General features: G+C 34.5%; 2 protein-coding genes across 4 annotated transcripts in view; one reads left to right on the forward strand and one right to left on the reverse strand.

Annotated features, from left to right (window-relative positions):
• The first annotated feature begins 378 nt into the window (after window positions 1–378).
• LOC110445645 lies at window positions 379–4,330 on the forward strand. Of its 2 annotated transcripts, none has more exons than XM_021490363.1 (3): window positions 379–476; window positions 2,103–2,448; window positions 3,926–4,330. In XM_021490363.1, the coding sequence occupies exons 2-3, from the start codon at window positions 2,103–2,105 to the stop codon at window positions 4,219–4,221; spliced, it is 642 nt and encodes a 213-aa protein (XP_021346038.1). In that variant the 5' UTR covers window positions 379–476; the 3' UTR covers window positions 4,222–4,330. The 2 variants fall into 2 exon arrangements, with proteins under 2 accessions (XP_021346038.1, XP_021346037.1); XM_021490362.1 differs by lacking the exon at window positions 379–476 and adding an exon at window positions 612–729.
• A 2,581-nt stretch (window positions 4,331–6,911) lies between these two features.
• LOC110445646 (eukaryotic translation initiation factor 3 subunit J-A-like) overlaps window positions 6,912–18,210 on the reverse strand; it is a 14,524-nt gene continuing 3,225 nt past the window's right edge. The window contains exons 3-9 of one of the 2 annotated variants that reach the window (XM_021490365.1): window positions 17,021–17,060; window positions 15,600–15,700; window positions 13,817–13,922; window positions 12,828–12,928; window positions 12,553–12,610; window positions 10,659–10,732; window positions 6,912–9,886 (exon numbers count right to left, since the gene is read on the reverse strand). In XM_021490365.1, coding sequence (XP_021346040.1) covers window positions 9,758–9,886; window positions 10,659–10,732; window positions 12,553–12,610; window positions 12,828–12,928; window positions 13,817–13,922; window positions 15,600–15,700; window positions 17,021–17,060 — 609 coding nt within the window. In that variant the 3' untranslated portion in view covers window positions 6,912–9,757. Of the gene's footprint in view, window positions 9,887–10,658; window positions 10,733–12,552; window positions 12,611–12,827; window positions 12,929–13,816; window positions 13,923–15,599; window positions 15,701–17,014; window positions 17,061–18,210 lie in introns of both variants that reach the window. The other variant, XM_021490364.1, reaches the window with a different exon arrangement.

Below are 18,210 nucleotides of genomic sequence, written 5' to 3' on the forward strand. Positions count from 1 at the left end.
CAGAATGACTCTAAAAAGGGACCGAACGTGTCTCGGTCTCCCCTATGCATCTCCCTTTACACACTATGATCACAGGGACCTCATAATTTCTCACATCTATGTTTGGCATATATCATCTATCAATGAGGGAAAGCAATTTTACCGAAAGTCGATATAAATCCCACAAACGTCTAAAATTACCCTGAACACCTAATTAGTTAATTTAGGTCCAATTAAATGTTAGCTGTAACGAAATCTCAGGTGCCTGTGACCAAGATAGCTTTAAACATATTTTTCTGCGGTTGAGGGTGAAACATGATTTTGCAAGGAATCGTGTACTATGTTAGATAACCTAACAACTGTGTTGGGGGGAACAAATCTGTCGATGCTGCACCTATAGGCCTACTGTCAGGCGATACACGCATGCGCAAATGCCACCGGTTCAAGCTTGCTGATAGTTTCCTGTTTATTAAACAACTTCTAGGCTATTTAACAAGGTAGGCTATGTGTGTAATGTAAAACCAAGCGATTTATAAATAGATACGTTCCTGTCGAAACAAATGTATCGATTCTGTTTTATTTTAATGCAGTAAAAAACTGTTAGTGATATTACTTTCCTTTTGTATATATTTTGTACGATCGTCTACCAGATCATGCAGATGTACATTGTATATATGCGACTTCGAATCTGACGAACTGCAATTGATACATTAAATGTTATTAACTGCTGGCACTCAAAGTAACGTTGAGGTGACTGTAAATGGAATGGTCCAATGATATAAACGATTTTCTCAGTGATATTAAATGTGTAACAGGACAAGAATAGTGTGTGCTCCCACCGGGGATCGAACCCTCGATCTCCAGGTTCCTAGCTCTATCACTGAGCTAAAGAGAAATTCCCTCTATCTCGAAGCCCCCTTTTTAAATGTGTTTGCCCTCGAACACCACAAACGGAAATTAACTTTGGTGCGAAGCTAGTAGAGCGATCCTGATCACAATAATGTACAATTAAAACCTGCCACCACTTAACTCCCTACTTTCTAAATGTATTGCACGCCAAAATTTGAATACCACCACAGACCCATCCTGTAACTGTCTGTCGCCATCATTGGTCCCACCAGACATTTATAGTACTGTAACAGGAAAGGAAATATGCACAGCCAGACTGGGATTTGAACCAGGGACCTTCCAAACCCTGAACAGACCACCGATGTTCTAACCAATTTTGCTACCATGGTCGTTGGCGATCGACCCAGTCCAGTTTCACTACATTAATTCCTCCATCCTTTTTCAAAGTCTTTGCCCCTTAAGACAACACTTTTTACAACCCAGATTTGGGTATTCCTTGCCAAGTATTCACAAAGTAATTGAAAAATCGGTTGGTCACAGGCAGCTGACTGTTACAGCACATGTACAAGCCTTGTCTGTCAATTCACCTATAATATAATAATAAATTATATTATGGGTGTATTGACAGATGAGGCTAGTTCCTGTAACCATATACACAGCCAGACTAAGATTTGAATCCAGGTCAACCAATTGAGCTTCCTGGTTGGCGACGTTTGACTCAATCCTGAACTTCCATTTACTCTAAAAGATTTTTGTATCCAAAGAAGCACTGACTAGTCTCTGTAATTGCAATAATGGTCGTTAAAAGCTGACAGTGCAAGACAAGAACCACGGATTAACATGCAAATAGTAATACTAATCTTCTTGGCCAAAGGATGTTCCAGACAAAATTTTGTTATGTTCACTTAACCCTTTCACCGCACTGTGGACCACAATGGACTCATCCAGATAGAGCTATGGTAGAGTCTAGTAAAGTTACCTGGGGGTGAAGGGGTTAACTCCCCTTTTAAGAAGGAATTTGAGTTTTTGATTACTTGGCACAAAGCCAGTGTCTTTAAGCTGTTTGCAATGGTACAGCATCCATAATCCATCTGGCATACAGTGTCAATTATTACCTTAAACAAAAGTGAGAATGCAGTTACATTTTAATGTGAAAGCCAGAGAGTAGAAAAACACATACGACAAAGCTAGCTACACTATATATTACTTTTCGTCCATTTAGATAGATTGATCCTTTGATGAATTTTGATTGTGATTGTTATTTTATGTTGTAGATGAATCTTCCCATGGAAGCCAAAATACTGCATGCAGAACTTATAAACAAACTCAGTGGTCACCTAGACCCAAGTGTGGGACTGGAATTTGAACAGTTTCGTAACTCTCTGTCAGTTCACCTCATGCCTGCAGAAATGAGCAAATCTGAAAGCCTGTTCAGTCTACTGAACAATTTAGGGAAGAAGGGGAAATTCGGAGCAGGCAATTACAGTGTGTTGAAGTCATTGATCACAAATCCGCATATTCTATCGATCATAGAGAGCTATGAGCAAAAAATCAATGAAATTCTGTTTCCAGAAAGAGTGAGCAAGTCCACAGCTTCCATGGAGACTGATGGCCCTCCTAGTAAGTAATACAATGTAAAATGTTTTATTAAAGAGATGATCCAAAATACAGTAAGAAAACAAAATTATGACATTGAGAAGAATTACTTTTTGGTCTCCAGCTTTATAGAAATACTGTAATAATGATCAGATTGGTTGATAACATAATTAGCCTATATGTGTATGAACATCTGGTTTTTTTTTGCAAAATATTAATTCTGACCTGTGACCTCTAATAGTATTCAAATCCATATGGTGAGTGGTATTTTGACCTCTATTTAAGTAATGCAGCATCCTAGTACTGCTTTCAATATATAATGGATACAAACACCTAACAAAAATAGCTGACCACAGTGAGATAAATTGTCTGATCTGGTCTACTGTATTCCGGCTTTGTGTATTGCAGAGTTGTCTTCTCTTGTGAGCAGGTTTTGATTGTTACGTCATTGGTTTGTGAGAGGAACGTCATCAATTTTTGAGAAAACAACGTAGTTTTCTCACACAAACCAATGACGTAACAATCGATACCTGTTCACAAGAGAAGATAACTCTGCAATACGCAAAGACGGAATTAGTATTACTTGTTATATATGTTTCATGTCGCTGGTATGTCTTATAGTAACACGTATTGATACAAAGTTAAGGTTGATGTTACCAGCTACAAGTATGCGGCTTTTACAGTGTATTATGACATTTATATATTTGTCGTTATTGTTACCCCACGGTTCCCGGGAGGACTATAGGTTTGCACTCCGTCCGTCCATCCGTCCTTCCATCTTCCATCCGAGAAGTTTGTCCAGGACATATCCTTAACCATGGCTACATATGAGTACATGCTTAGCCCAAAGAGATCAAAAGTTATACAAACTAAGGAGCTGACCCTCAAAGGGGCTGAGGGCCTGGATACAGAGGGGGTCAAATTGATGTATATTATTTTTTCAACATTTTCTACCTACAAAGTGTTGAGTAGATTTCAACCAAACTGTATTTGCAGCATGCTTTGCCCATAAGGGAACAATAGTTATACAAAAGAAATGGGCCGACCCTTCTGGGGGCTGAGATAGCTAGTAGGGGTCAAAATTAAAAGTTATATAAACAAAGGAGCTTTAAAAGACATCTCTTCGCAAGCTACTAAGCAGGTTTTAACCGAATTGTTGTAATAGCATGTTTAGCACATTGGGATGAAAATTTATACAAATGAAGTGGTTAACATTCCAAGGGGGGCTCTCCTCCAAACCTACTGGGTAGATTTCAAAATATCAAGGTGACCTATTCAAGGCCATTTGTATGTATTATGACTTACCTTATATACTAGTTACATGTATTAAACTGTTAGGATTTGTATTACTCAGATATTACATTTTACATGCTATTTGTACAACAGGTAAGACTGTTGATTGTTACCAGGTACATGTATGACATGGGTATGATAGCACGGGTGTCACAAGTATGACTTGATTCTGTTGTTACCATTAGTACATGCATCACTTCTATTGCAGACCCCCTCAGACTGACAGAACAGGACCTACAGCGTCTGGCTTCATGCTTTGGCAGTGGTTGGGAGATGTTTGTTGGACAGCTAGGTGTAAGCAGTGAAAAGGTGGACCAGAAGAAAATTGAAAACCCGGCTCATATGCCGAGCCAAGTGTACAACTGTCTGCTGGTCTGGTTCAGACAGTGTCCCAAACGACCTACCATCACCGTCTTCGATCAAACTCTACAAAATAGCCTAGACTTTTGCTCAGTTAACATGGACAAATATGAAAATTTGAAAAGAGATATTGAAAACAGATAACTAAAACATTGTGAAAATAAAATAAAAACAGTTTTGGACAAATGATGTTTTCTGACCAATTTCTTATTCTGAAGTTGTACAATCCCCAATTAAATCCAGATGTTTCTTTGCGATTGACACTTGGAATATCATAACATTGGAAAGAAGATTTAATAATCTTTTCAACAGCTTTGGCTAACTATGTGTATTTGGCCTGCCCTGCATGGTGTACATGTATTAGTTACATACATTGTATAAACTGAAGATGTACAAAGTTTCGTATAACACTAAATACATTTTTTTATGGACATTGGTAAGAATCATTATAGAGATATAACTACAAATAGCAGTGATTGTTGATGCATTATATGTAACCTTGTCTTACAAATTTATTTGTATAACCTACATGTAGCTACCATAAATGAGTGGGTTTTTTACTTCCTTACAGTTTCCATCTTTCACTGTGTGTGCATGTCATTAAGATTCTTATAGCATCAATACCTCTCAAAAACTGTTAATTGAATACAAACTAGAGATTTATTTTTGTGAACAGAAACATGTCACCCCTTACTAATTTGCTACATAGTTTTTTTAACCTTTGACGAAATGGTCATGGTGACCTTATTACTGTACTCTACATGCCTTCTGTAGATGATGCAAATAAACAGGTATTTTTCAGCTTCATTGAATGATATTCCAGTCAAGAATATATAAAATATATTTTGTACTTATTTCATCTTTGACCTTGAGGTGAAGAAGGTCACTGTACAGTTTACTGCATACCAATGTGGTTGATGCAGTGATTGTATTTAAACAAGAGGCCAAATGGGTCGCATCACTCACCTGGTATTAATATCACAATTGTAAACTTAAAAGTGGACTAAAATAAAGCTACAGGCAAAATATCTGTGACTTGACTATAAATCATTCAGAATAACCTGTTACACTGTAAACGATTAAAACACATTGTGACCTTAAAAAGTCAAAAATGGACATTAAGTTGAACAAACTTCATAGGCCTTCTTCCCAGAATGCAACTTGCCAAATATCACCACCTTATACCTTTTGTTTACTGAGAAGATGCCTTTTAAGGATTTATGCACTATGGACTAGATAGATGTGACCATGAAAGTATGTCAAGGTCATTCACATCAACAGGCAATCACCCTGTATGCTTTAGTTATTCAGAAGAAGTCGTTTAAAGATTTCAACATATTTGACCTTGAAAATGGGTGAAGGTCATTTCCTTGAACAAACTTGGTAGCCCTTCAACCCAGCATGTTACTGGCCAAATATCATCATCTAAGGCCTTTTGGTTATCGAAAAAAGAAGTTTTTTAAAGGTTTTAAACATTTGCCCCCTTAGACCTTGGAAATAGATGAAGGTCATTCATTTGAACAAACCTGGTAGCCCTTCATCCCAGCATGTTACTGGCCAAATATCATTAGCCTATGCATCTTGGATATTCAGGAGAAGTTGTTTAAAGGTTTTAAACATATTTGACCCCTGTGACCTTGAAAATGGGTGAAGGTGATTTGTTTAAACAAACTTGGTAGCCCTTCATCTGAGTATGATACTGGTCAATTATCATTATTCTAGGCCTCTTGGGTTGTTTTAAAGTTTTAAACATATTTGACCCCTGTGACCTTGAATGTGGGTCAAGGTCATTCATTTGAACAAACTTGGTAGCCCTTCATCCATGCATGCTACAGGATGAAATCCTATATTGAGCAAGTGACCTTGACTTGGGCAGACTATCCTCGAAATCAATAAGGTTCTTCTTTGTCCCTATAGCAATGTATATACCAAATCTGAGCTTAGTGTGATCATAATCCAGACAAAAGAAATGCTAATTTTCAGTAATTGTGACCTTGACCCTTGACAAACTACACCTAAAATCAATAGGGGTCTTGCTCTTTCCTGATGCAACCCACAAGCCATGTTTTCGATTTATGGAAAAGTTTTGCATACAGGTATAGGTAACTCATGACCATTTGTTTAAGGTCATAGGAGTGTATTGATCAACGGAAATAGGAAGTACATCCCTTGTTGAAAACCCAATGTAGGGACCCAGTATCACAATTTCTGCATATTCTAATGTTTAATATTAAACTGATGAATATTGTATGTTTATTATTGACAGAACGGTGTATTCTCTCAATATTAAAATATTTCAAAGCAATCCAGGCATTAATTCAGTTGCTTTTGTATCAATGAGTGGCATCTGCCCATTTTTCTGTACTTAAGGAAACTGGCTACCTATTTCACTACTGTGAAGTTTTTCAAGAACGATAACTGTTACATGAAATTACTGTGTATATCGTTTTATAAAAAAATATTTTTTATCGTTTATAGATAATTTATTTTACACAATTTCAGCATTTATTTAATTGATATACATTAATGCAATACTAATCTGTCAGTATCATTTTTATTGACATTAGTTTGCAAAAATTGTGTCTTCCATTTCCCCCCAAAATTCACTCCTTTTTACAAAAAATTTCATTTAAAATCCTTAAAATTCTGACAACCTATATATTTTTTGTGGCAGAAAGTTTTCGTAACTTCAAAGCAATATAACTTCAAAATTTGAAGAAATTCTACTGAGAAATGGTGACATAATCCTATTACCTTAAACAGTGACCTTCACCTTTGCTCCATGGCCCTATTTTATATATGACCTCGGGTTTAATATACAAATGGACAATGAATCTATTTCAATATATTTTAATGAGAATTTCACTATGTGTTCAGGCTTAACACAAAAGTTGTCCTTGTACTCTCAATTTGACATTTTCTATCAAAACTAATGAACAAAATGTACAATGAAGATGTTACAATACATTTTTATCAAGACTTTGTCATTTTCTGCAAGAAAAATGTTGTGGTTTTCAGATGTAATTTAGGACACAGTGAACCTAGTTTACCAATCTTCAAAACAACCCTCTGTGTAACAACAACAAAAAAACCCAGTCTGCTGGCTAGAGGAAGTCAATACTGCAGTATCAATATATAAATAAAATAGTATAGGGTATAATGCTAAGGCAATGTCTGCACCAATCTAACCAACACATTCACAAGCTCTAAATTTTGCAAGTTCATACCAACAAACTGGTTAGGTATGTCAAGGATCAATAAATGCACCTGTAACAGCAGAAATATATTAAATAGAAAAAATTAAAGGGCAAAACTGGCATTTGAACACCGGACCTCCAAACATGAAATATTCTCAGTTGTCAATGCAGTCATTGGTGACTTCTTGGCCCAGTCCTGCTAGTTATATCTAAAATGAAAGTAAGGGGAGGTAACTGTGAACAACTGCAGTGGAATTCACTATTGTTTTGCCTGCGGTGGGACAAGAATTTTTATCATAATGTTGTTCGGAAATACAATCCTTGTAAAGCTGTGTTTGTATTGCTGTAAGTAAACAGCACCCCTTCCCCTTCTTCAGAAGGAAGTTGAATTCCATAAACATCCTTTAATATCCCAGACCTTTCCAGCTGGGTCAATTATTTTGAAACAGTATTTACACTTTTCAAAAGCAGGGATTTTTGTTCGGTGTTTATGGCTGAACTTCCTGTGAAGCAGTTGAAACATTTGACATTATATTACCATAGCAACAGTCCAAATTGAATAGCTTCTTCTATCACAGCTCATTCTTTATTATCCTAATAAAGGCTACCATTTAAGCGCCCTGGGCACAACTTACGGCAGATACGGTAAAGAAGAATTGTTTTTTAGAATGGTAATTTTATTTCTCTTTAGGATGCACTAGGTGTCACCATACTGATGTGTTGATTCCCTTTGTGATGTCCCTTACCTTGTAAAAATATAAAGGAGCAAAAGCAAACGAAACAAACTTCAGGAATTTGGGATTTACATTGGTGAAAAAAATCAGTTTTATACAACAAGAAGCATGCTGAAATTACCTTTTGCATGAAAATGTATTAAAGATTGTTTGATACAAAATGCAAGCATTAATTAAATGCTATATATGTACATATTTGTATTTATGTTAAATTAATTAAATTGATTAAATTAACATAAAACTGCACTGATTTACATTCTGTTGAATGGTTTCGGACACAGAATCAGCAACAGTGTGAGCTGTTAAGCAACCTAAGCAATCTTGAATCATGAAGATCATATATCATTGCAGTGATAATATTAATTCAAGCCAAATGTATATGTGATTGTATATGATTGCAAAAAATGTCAAAATTGGATAATATTGCATACACATTTGATTACAGGTAAATTATCTGAAGACGAAATCTACTGGACACAACATGATCAGTTTGGTACATTTACAGAGCAGGAGTCATTTGAACTGAACATATGAATAATGGAGGCAAGGAAAACAGGACAAATGCATATAAAACCACCAGAATCACCAAAAAAAACCCAGACTGTCAGAGGTGGTTCAAAATTCCATATAAACTATCAAAATTAATAAAACACTGGTTGAATATGGCAGTCTTGCTTTATTTATCAACTCTTTTAATTAATGTTTTATACCAGCTTTTCAAGTGTTGAAAAAATAAGTTAGTGAAGAAAAAATACCACAATTGAATTGAATTCAAATCCTAGTTAATGCAGACTTTGGAAAATTGCTTTCAGGAAACCTGCATTAACAGTGAATTTACAGTGACCAGTTTTGTTTCTTTGGTCCAGGTAATTGTGTCATCCCAAACATTTGACACCTGGATAAACATTGTCCCACAGTATCGGTTAGTCCCAGGTAACAAAAGCCAACATGAACACTATAGATATCAATCTAATTTTTAATGTAAAAGACAAATTATGTAGCTATCGTACATTTTTCTCAAACTCATAACTGCTGAGATAATTGTCATACACATTTCCCCTCCAAACAGAATTTATCACAGAATTCACATGAAGTTATAATTATTTCTCGGATCACGCACTCATTTACCCCTGAAGATACATTTGAACTCTTCCTATTCAAAGGTTGGAATAGTTCATTATGAAATTTCAGGGGTGAATGACATAATTGTCACCCTGATTTGCCTTCATTTAATTGAACCAAGACAAATTGCTAATACAGTGGATTGCACTTCTAATTATCTTTATTTACAACAATATATTTCATCTGCATTTAAAATTTTCTGTGCTGGGACAGTTTCGTTTATTGTGTTCTAAAAGGTTGAACCAGACTTTTTCATTTATGAAATAGAGACGGACCTAGTGATTTTATGTAACTTTCTTGTGCACATTGGCAGAGACTTTCAAAGCCTCCATAAACATTTGCAGGTCCATCAGGTTTTACCCAGAAATTTTACATTTAAAAAATTGACAATTTCACTTCTCCACATGAAATCCACTGTATCTTGAGTAAACCAATGAATTGCAAACTAGGGACTACACAGTTTTCATAAAGGAGTAGTTCATGTCCTAGGTATTGGTTCCTGGTGTTCAATGCACTGCCATTCAATGTGAAACTCTCGTAGGCCAGGGACCGATGAGCTTATAAAAATAAGGCTTCTTAAACTGGTTTCTAAGCTAGAAATATGAGCATATTATGAATGTATAGGTGTTATATAAAATCTTCATCGTAGATGTCGTCATAATGTCCTGATGAGGCTGCAGCTAAATCTCCAAAATCTCCTTCTCGCTCGGATCTAATTGTGATTTTGTTTTTCTTCTTTTCTTTCTTTTTCAATTCCTAAAAGAACAATAAAAACGAATATGATAAATAAAGTGCAGAACTGCTTTTCTTTGTCTCTGTAACTTAGCTCTATTAACACCAGTAATCCTGGTTCATGGTGATGCTAGGATCGCTTCTTTTATTAGTATCTTGCGGTAATGGGGGGATTGTGTTATTTTCTGTTTGTTCAATAAAAGTGTTTGGTTTCCTTTTCAAAGAAATGAAAATCCTTTGTTGCACCACATTCACATTTTGTAGTGGTTATGCATGTTTTAAAAACTTTTTTATATTTTCTTTTTGTTGCCTGAAAGTTAATCAAGGCTATTTTTCTGAGAGAAAGAAAATAAGACAGCTCTTTCACACAAGCTGCAGGTCAAAGATGACATCCTTGGGAGATGAATGACAAACACAGAAAATTGACAATAGAGTTTATGATTCAATAATTCCTAACATGGAACAATTAAAAACCTTTGTGAAAAATGATATTTGAAATACACAAATTAAGGATGGCAAACTTGAAAATTCACCCTTTTTGGGTTGATTATACATTCAAGTATCTTTCAAGTATTAATTCAGTGACAAAAAGGACTGGGTGCAAGTAATCACACATTATTAATGCCTTTTCCCCCCCGATTGAATTATAAAACAATACATAGAGAAAACTTAACAATGAATACACAAGTTATTCCTTTATGTGAAACTAAATCCTCGTGAATTAGCCATTGGTAGAGGAATCACAAATTAAGCATTGATGAAAATGAAGTTGTATACAATTTACAGCAATACATACTTTTTGTTGTTTCTGCTTTTCTTGATAAATTGTTGTTATGCAGCTCCCAACCTTTCTTACATCTTCTGTTTCAACTGGAAAACATAAAACTACTTTAAAAGTGGAAAAGATAAGAAAGCTAGTTAATTAAGACATAAATCTATGGGAGGGACCATAGCTGGAAAAAACATTCTACTAGGTCCTTACTCCTTTTAAAGTATGATAATTAACAAGTAAAACTGGATTTTTATGTGAATAATATTTAATTTTGTACTTCACTAAGTAGTTTTTGATTCAAATAAACCTTCAAAATTCGTCCATGTGTATAGACATAACATATAACAACACTATTTTATCAAACTAATTCAAGAAGATTTTTAATTATTTCTTTACATTTTTATGATCGATACGGACGATTCACATTAATCTTAAAATAAGAAATTAATAAAAAATATACAAATAATACTTGAGCACTCAACCATACATGTATGCTGCGCCACTGTTTTATAAGACAAGAAATTCATAAAAGTTTCCCCCCTTCAACATCAGGGTGAGTCTACAGAAAAACTCAAAACAGGGGCAGAGGGTGAATATTTCATGACACAAAAATATGAGTTTACAGTAAAAACATGTACACCAGTTATGATCTAATTACTGATATATGTAAAATAAGAGATTTTAACTTCTAAAGATGATGTTAAGTATGTGTAAATGTAAGCAACCTTACTAGAATATTGACAGTTCAGCAAGGGCCCTGCTGTGTGCCAGAACATATCTAGATTATTGTGTGGCAGAATATTTCTAACATTTTCACTTGTGTCAGCACACATCATAATTCATTTCTCCACCAAGTTTAAGAAACTGTTTACTTGGTAAAACAGAGGACTTGTTGAACAGTGTTCACCAGTCCTACCTTGAGTTTGCTAGTCAAGAGACATGGCTATTGAAGAGAACTTCCCAAGTAGATAAGTATAGCATGAAACCAGAAGAGATGGCTGTTTTTTTTAGTACATTTATGTAGTACTGAAAAGGAACAAACAATATTCATAATAGATAATTTTCACAAGTCCAAAAGACCAACTGGGTTTACTAGGTGATTTCCTAGTCCTTGCTGAAATCTAATAGCCCACAGGACTAGCTTAAGGTCATTGGAGTGTATCGATAAACGGAAACAGGAAGTACATCCCTTGTTGAAAATCCAATGTAGGGCGACAGTATCATAATTCCCGCAAATTCTAATGTTTAATATTAAACTGATGAATATTGTATGTTTATTATTGACAAAACAGTGTGCTCTCTCAATATTAAAGTATTTCAAAGCAATCCAGGCATTAATTCAGTTTTTTTTATCAATGAGTCACATGTGTCAATTTTTCTGTACTTAGGAAACCGGCTACCTATTTCACTACTGTTAAGTTTTTCAAGAACGATAACTCTTATCTGCAATTACTATGTGTATATGGTTTTATTATAAAATGTCAATTTTTATATCGTCTATAGTGAATTAATTTTACACAATTTCAGCATTTATTAAATTGATATACATTAATGCAATACTAATATATGTCAGTATTATTTTTATTGACATCATTTTGTAAAAATATTGTGTCTTTCATTTTTTTTCAAAATTCACTCCTTTTTACATAAATTGCCATTTAAAAACCTTAAAATTCTGACAACCTATATCTTTTTTGTGGCAGAAAATTTTCTTACTTTAAAGCAATATAACTACAAAATTTGAAGAAATTCTACTGAGAAATGGTGACACAATCCTATTACCTTAAGTGCCAAACCCTGTTAGCTATGAAAACCTGAGCAGCCCAATATGAACTTAGCAATACTTTGATTTCGTTATAACTGATCAAATTCTTGAATACAATGACTTCGAAAACGAGATTGACCTTGATATACTTACGAGTGAGAACTATATCTGTAAATAACTTTTCTATTAAGGAAACATAATGTTTGGATTTCTGGAAAAGAAAAAAAATAACACGCATTAAAATAAATGTATGCAAGCACTCGCTGAACATTGGAAAGAGAGGCAAAAAAGAATGAAGGAGAATACATTTTACATCTAAACACGAAGATGAAAATCATAGTACTGAAATTTGGATCTGTATCATTTTTCATCTAAGCTTGATGATTTTGTGTACTGTAAAAATATACTTCAACATAACATGTACTTACATCAAAGTATGTAATTTTATTTTTCAACGCCTCTTCAAACTCTTGGTATTCTTCTTCTGTCTCTGGGAACATTGCATCTATACCAGTAATGTCACTTGTACCTGTAATATCAAATGTATTCGGTGTTAACGTCATTATAGCTTGGGTTCAAAGCTGACACTTATGTATTCTAGATCAAAGTTGCTAGTTTTCCGATAAATTGAAGAAAAGACTAGATTTAGCTTGAAGTGAAGGCTTCATTGATACCCCCACTCCTTGTATATCCACAAAATTTGATACCAATTTTCATGATATGCTGCAGTAACGTGTATTACACTGTATTTCAATTTAGTACTTGAAGTAAAGGTCAAGTCAAAATGAGGTCACAGTGACCTCATTTAAGGGCGTGATACACTGCCTTCCCATGATGCATCTTTATATACAAAGTTTGATTTCAAATTATGAAACAGCTGCTGCGATATATTGTTGAAAATATTACTTAAGCACTTAGGTCAAAGTCAAAGGTCAAATCAAGGCCAGAGTGACCTTGTATTAAGATGCAACACACCACAACTTCCATACAATAATTGCCATACTGAAGCATTGATTTAACAAAATGTGTTTCATATGCACATACACATTGACATATCTCAGCATATTATGCATAAATGAGGTTACAATTGACTGAAAACTAAAAATATGTCCTGAAAGCTGGTGATAAAATTTCCACAAATTTGCTCGTTTCTTGAATATCGATTTCTAGGAGTACAACATTGAACATGCTTCACTGGCGATAGAATTTGGCATGAACAATGTAAAAATAAAAATGTACAAGAAGTCAACATGTTGGAACAAGAGAGAATGAATTGCAAGGGGATATGTATCATGACAAAATTTAAAACAAACACCAGCAAATATTAATCCATTCTAGTGATCTGACAACTTAATTAGTTTATATCTCGATGCAGTGAACTCAATGTTGTTATACAAATATAATCCCTATTATGTACCAAAGGCTTCCTTCGCAAGTTTGAGGTCAGATTCTTCCTGCAGCTTTCTCCGTCGTAATTTCTCGGACAGCTCCTCTTCAGGTGTGAGAACTCTCTGTTCCTCTTCCTGAGAAACAAAATTCTTTGTGAAATAGGTGTGAACAGTTAACTATCGTAAAATACAACTGTAAACCATTATCAAGTCAATCGTCCACATCATCACTGTCCAAAGAAATTAGTGTGAATTTTGTGCCGACCCAAAACACAAGAAAAAAAAGTGACCTTGACTCTAATGGTTAAGACACAATCATAGTACAGTGTGTAGCAGTTACATTGGATCAGAATATATTCCACTACACAGGACTTGATGGCCAGGACGAGTATAACAACTAATTGTGACGTGGAGTAGAGCCAGTAAAATGGACATTTGCAATGGTAAAATCATGATATACCACTAAAAGAAACAACAATTTTAAGATACATATTTTAATTTGGGTCAAACTGTCATGGATTGGTGATGTCAAGAAAATTAAAAGTTAGGCAGAATTACATTGACCCTTCCGAGTCACTCTTTTGTTCGTGATGTCATCAATATTTAATTTCATGACATGTCAGGGCTAGTAGGGGTCAATGACATCTTTAACTATCACCATCTGGGCTTCATAAGTAAATCAGAAAATTGCACACTGTTTATTGTTGTAATACTACTGTCACAAATTGTTTCGAATGACCCATCAAACGAACTATTACATCTCAAATGAATTAGAATGTGACTATTGTAGAAATTGTCATCTGGGCATCGAGTGGTACACATGCAACACCATCCACTTAATATATATCTAATATGGTTTTGTCACAAATTTTCAGCTGATTAGGGGACATTTGTATAAAGTTTGAGAGCATATGGGGACCTCTGAAAGTAAGAGACGGAGTAAGTAAACTGAAACTCTTTTTACAACAATAATAATCCCCAGCTGATTCCTTGATGTAGAGGGGTTTGTTTTTTTAATTTTCCTTTGAATTGGATACACTGGCTGGTTAGGATTTTGATGGCAATAACTGTGACCTTCTCAGTCTTAGAATTCAGAATTTATAGACTATAGACAATAGATCAATATTTAATACAGGTTTTCTTTATATATATACAGAGCTACTGACACTTTATAGACATAAGAAAATTTGCCTTACACAGTAAGTGCTCTTTATAACATGATATTTAGGAAATATTTAAAATAATATCGGAAGAAAATTAACATAACAGAAAACTTTGAATTCCCTCACCACTAGACTTATCATTGAATCATAAACATCATACGATACAACTTCATAGACAACTTGGTTAATGAAGTAAATGATCCCCATAGACCGAAAGTGTTTCTTATGGTGATTGTGCACACGTGTATGGGCTCAATGTTAAGTTTGAATATTGCCTTTTTTGAAATTGAAAAAGAAGCCCAAGCTAGCACTTTGGACTAAGAAGGCCTAGCATGAAATTCTGAGTTATAAAGAATCAAAGGAACTAAACATATCATGTAGATATTGATAAGCAGTGACCTAACTTCAGACCATTTGACCTAAAAAGCAAGCTAAAACAAACATTTTGCAAAAATAATAAAATTTCACTGCCAAGACATCTCATGTTGTTGTATTGAAATGAATCTGAAATAAAGAGCATCAATACAATACTTTCTTCAATGATGGGGGTCTGACAAGGACAATACTGAAAACAAGAAATTAATACATTTTAATAACCTTTCATCTTCATATATATCTACCGTAAAAAACTAGTTTGACATTTTTTTACCTGTGCTTTTTTCTTTGCTGCTTGTTTTTCTGCTATTCTATCGGCTAGTTTCTTTTTCTTTCGTTGAAAGGCTTTTCCGGATTCTGCTGCAGAACCAGACTCTAACATTGATAAAGGAAAATTGTAAGAACAACAATCACAATAACTGAAGTAAATTTCCAGTGCATGCACTAGTACCAATACCTGTCCTTTTACAATCTCTATTATTCTACCACCATCACCTCACCAAGGTCAGTAGTTGATTAACAACTCCCCATGACTGGTTAAAATCCTGAATGTGCAGAGTTGAAGATTTGTGCTATTCAACTTTTTCTCTGCCATTTCGGATATTTATTCACAGTTTAGTACCATAATACATACTTTATTATGTATTATATTCTTGAATGTTAGCTTTTTTAACAATCAGAATTGAATGAAACCAATTCGACCACGTTTGAAATATAACAGCACTTTCATTGGTTAATAACTTTTAATTATTGGACGATGGACCATGCAAATGAATGTATTATATCCCAACAGACCAACATTCCTCAAAAACCTCCCCTGTGGGACTTGTTTCTAGTAACCGCATACTCTTTTTTATGTATTTGAAGATCTTCTAGCAAACAAACAAAAAATGTTTCTATTTAACATCTAGATCTACTAAAAACCTGCCAAACTAACTATGTCTGGTATAAAGCATGACGTCAGTGATAATTGTTTATCGTCCGTTGGCCAAATAGCAACTGATAATTAAGTCTTTTCAAATATTTTCAGGTTAAATACACAAAATAGAACAATTGCCCATAGGGTAAGAAATCATAAAAAAAACATGCAGCTTGTTGTGATATGAAGAGATATTGGCCTCGTTATATATTCCACCATAAAACAAACGTTGATTATTTCTTAAATAACAACATAAATTAATGATTTTGTAATGCAATAACTAATGTTTTATACAGTTAACACATCTTTGTGATTTTTGTTTAATTATAATAAATTTACTAACTGATCATCTTATCCAAACTCTGGAATCATTAGTTAATATTTATGATGGTGTCATAGTCTTTTCCTAAATAATGCTGAATCTTTCAGGAAAAGTAGCTAAACTTATTTGTTTTATCTTGTGCTTGATATCGCTTCTAATCTCATGACTGGTCATCAAATGAAATCTTTTAAATCTATAGGCTAAAACGTTGCTTGAATGCAGCTTATGGTAAAACGTTTGAGTAATATTGTTTGTGTAATCACTTTTCAAGTCTGATCCACATCTCAATAACTCTTGAAAGTTCTCATGTTCTAGTCAATCCATGATCAATCATAAAATCAAAATCAATTTGTCAGTCAGTGGCAAAGCAACTAATCTTTAATTACATTGATTAATTGGAACAACACTTCTTTCATATATGAATATTATTTTGATTCTTAGATTCTACCTGCGCCTTCAGCTTTCTTCTCTTCCTCGTCATCCTCCCAGTTATCCTAAAATAAAAACATTCATTTCATTATTAACATATCAAGATGTAACTTTAGATCAGATTTGTAGCACTTGTACATGTTTGTTTAAAAGCAGGAGGACACACTGATATTGCCATTGGAATTAACTCATTCACCCCTGAAGACACATTTGAACTCCACAAATTCAAATAATGGAATAGGTCATTATGCAATTTCAGGGAATACAATATGTCTATATGGGCTGGAGGGCATGTAAACAGTACAGTGCTCCAGATAGCTTGTGTGAATGCATACGCAAAAGAAAAAAAATGAACTTGCTTAATTCACGCAAGCAAAATCCGGAACATTGCGTCGGGCTTCGTGGCCAATTTAACAGATTATAATACGCTTACAGCGACTCACTGAGATGCTTGCATAGTATGTAAATCAATGCCTACTGTTACAAATGCTAACATGATCGAGAATATTTTAGACGATTGAATCATGACGCTTTCAACACAACAATCGCTATTTGAAATGGGCAAATTTTTGAGTCATTTTTATTGTATAAGTATAACAGTACACATACCCATTATTCAACTTATTTTAACATTTTCTGGCAACGTTGCTTTTACAGTACTTCATGGTTCAAAAATTTAAGTTTTCACACCAACACTTTGGAAAGGTAGGAGTAAAAAAAAACACATATTCAAATGTTATCTGGAGCACTGCAGTATACGTATATACTGGAACATAAACATGAAAGTGTCAGTCTATTTGGTACATTGTATATAATGATCAGTCAAAACAGATTCTAGATCCAGGTCTTTAGAGGTGAGAAAATCAGCTGCCATCTTATATGGTAAGTGTTGTGTTCCATGGAGGGCATGGACATGACGGGGGTTGGGTTATATTAGCAGTGATAATTCTGGAGGGGGGCTGAGGTCATTGACCCCTCAGAAATGAAATTGACCCCTCCATGTTTCTTGTAATTTTACATAGACATAGAATGGCCCATCTTTATTTTAATATTGCTTTCAAATTCCAGATTTTCCCTGTATAAGTTTAAATTCATTCACTATACATCAGTGGCAGATTCCAGAGGTTTTTTTTGGGCTTCAGGAAACCCCCCCACCCTCAGAATTTTCTTTAATAATCATGTATTTTCACCATTTTCCTCCACATGGACCCCCCC

The sequence above is a fragment of the Mizuhopecten yessoensis genome, unplaced genomic scaffold (assembly GCF_002113885.1).
Source record: "Mizuhopecten yessoensis strain PY_sf001 unplaced genomic scaffold, ASM211388v2 scaffold2329, whole genome shotgun sequence".
NCBI classification, from domain to species: Eukaryota; Metazoa; Mollusca; class Bivalvia; order Pectinida; family Pectinidae; genus Mizuhopecten; species Mizuhopecten yessoensis.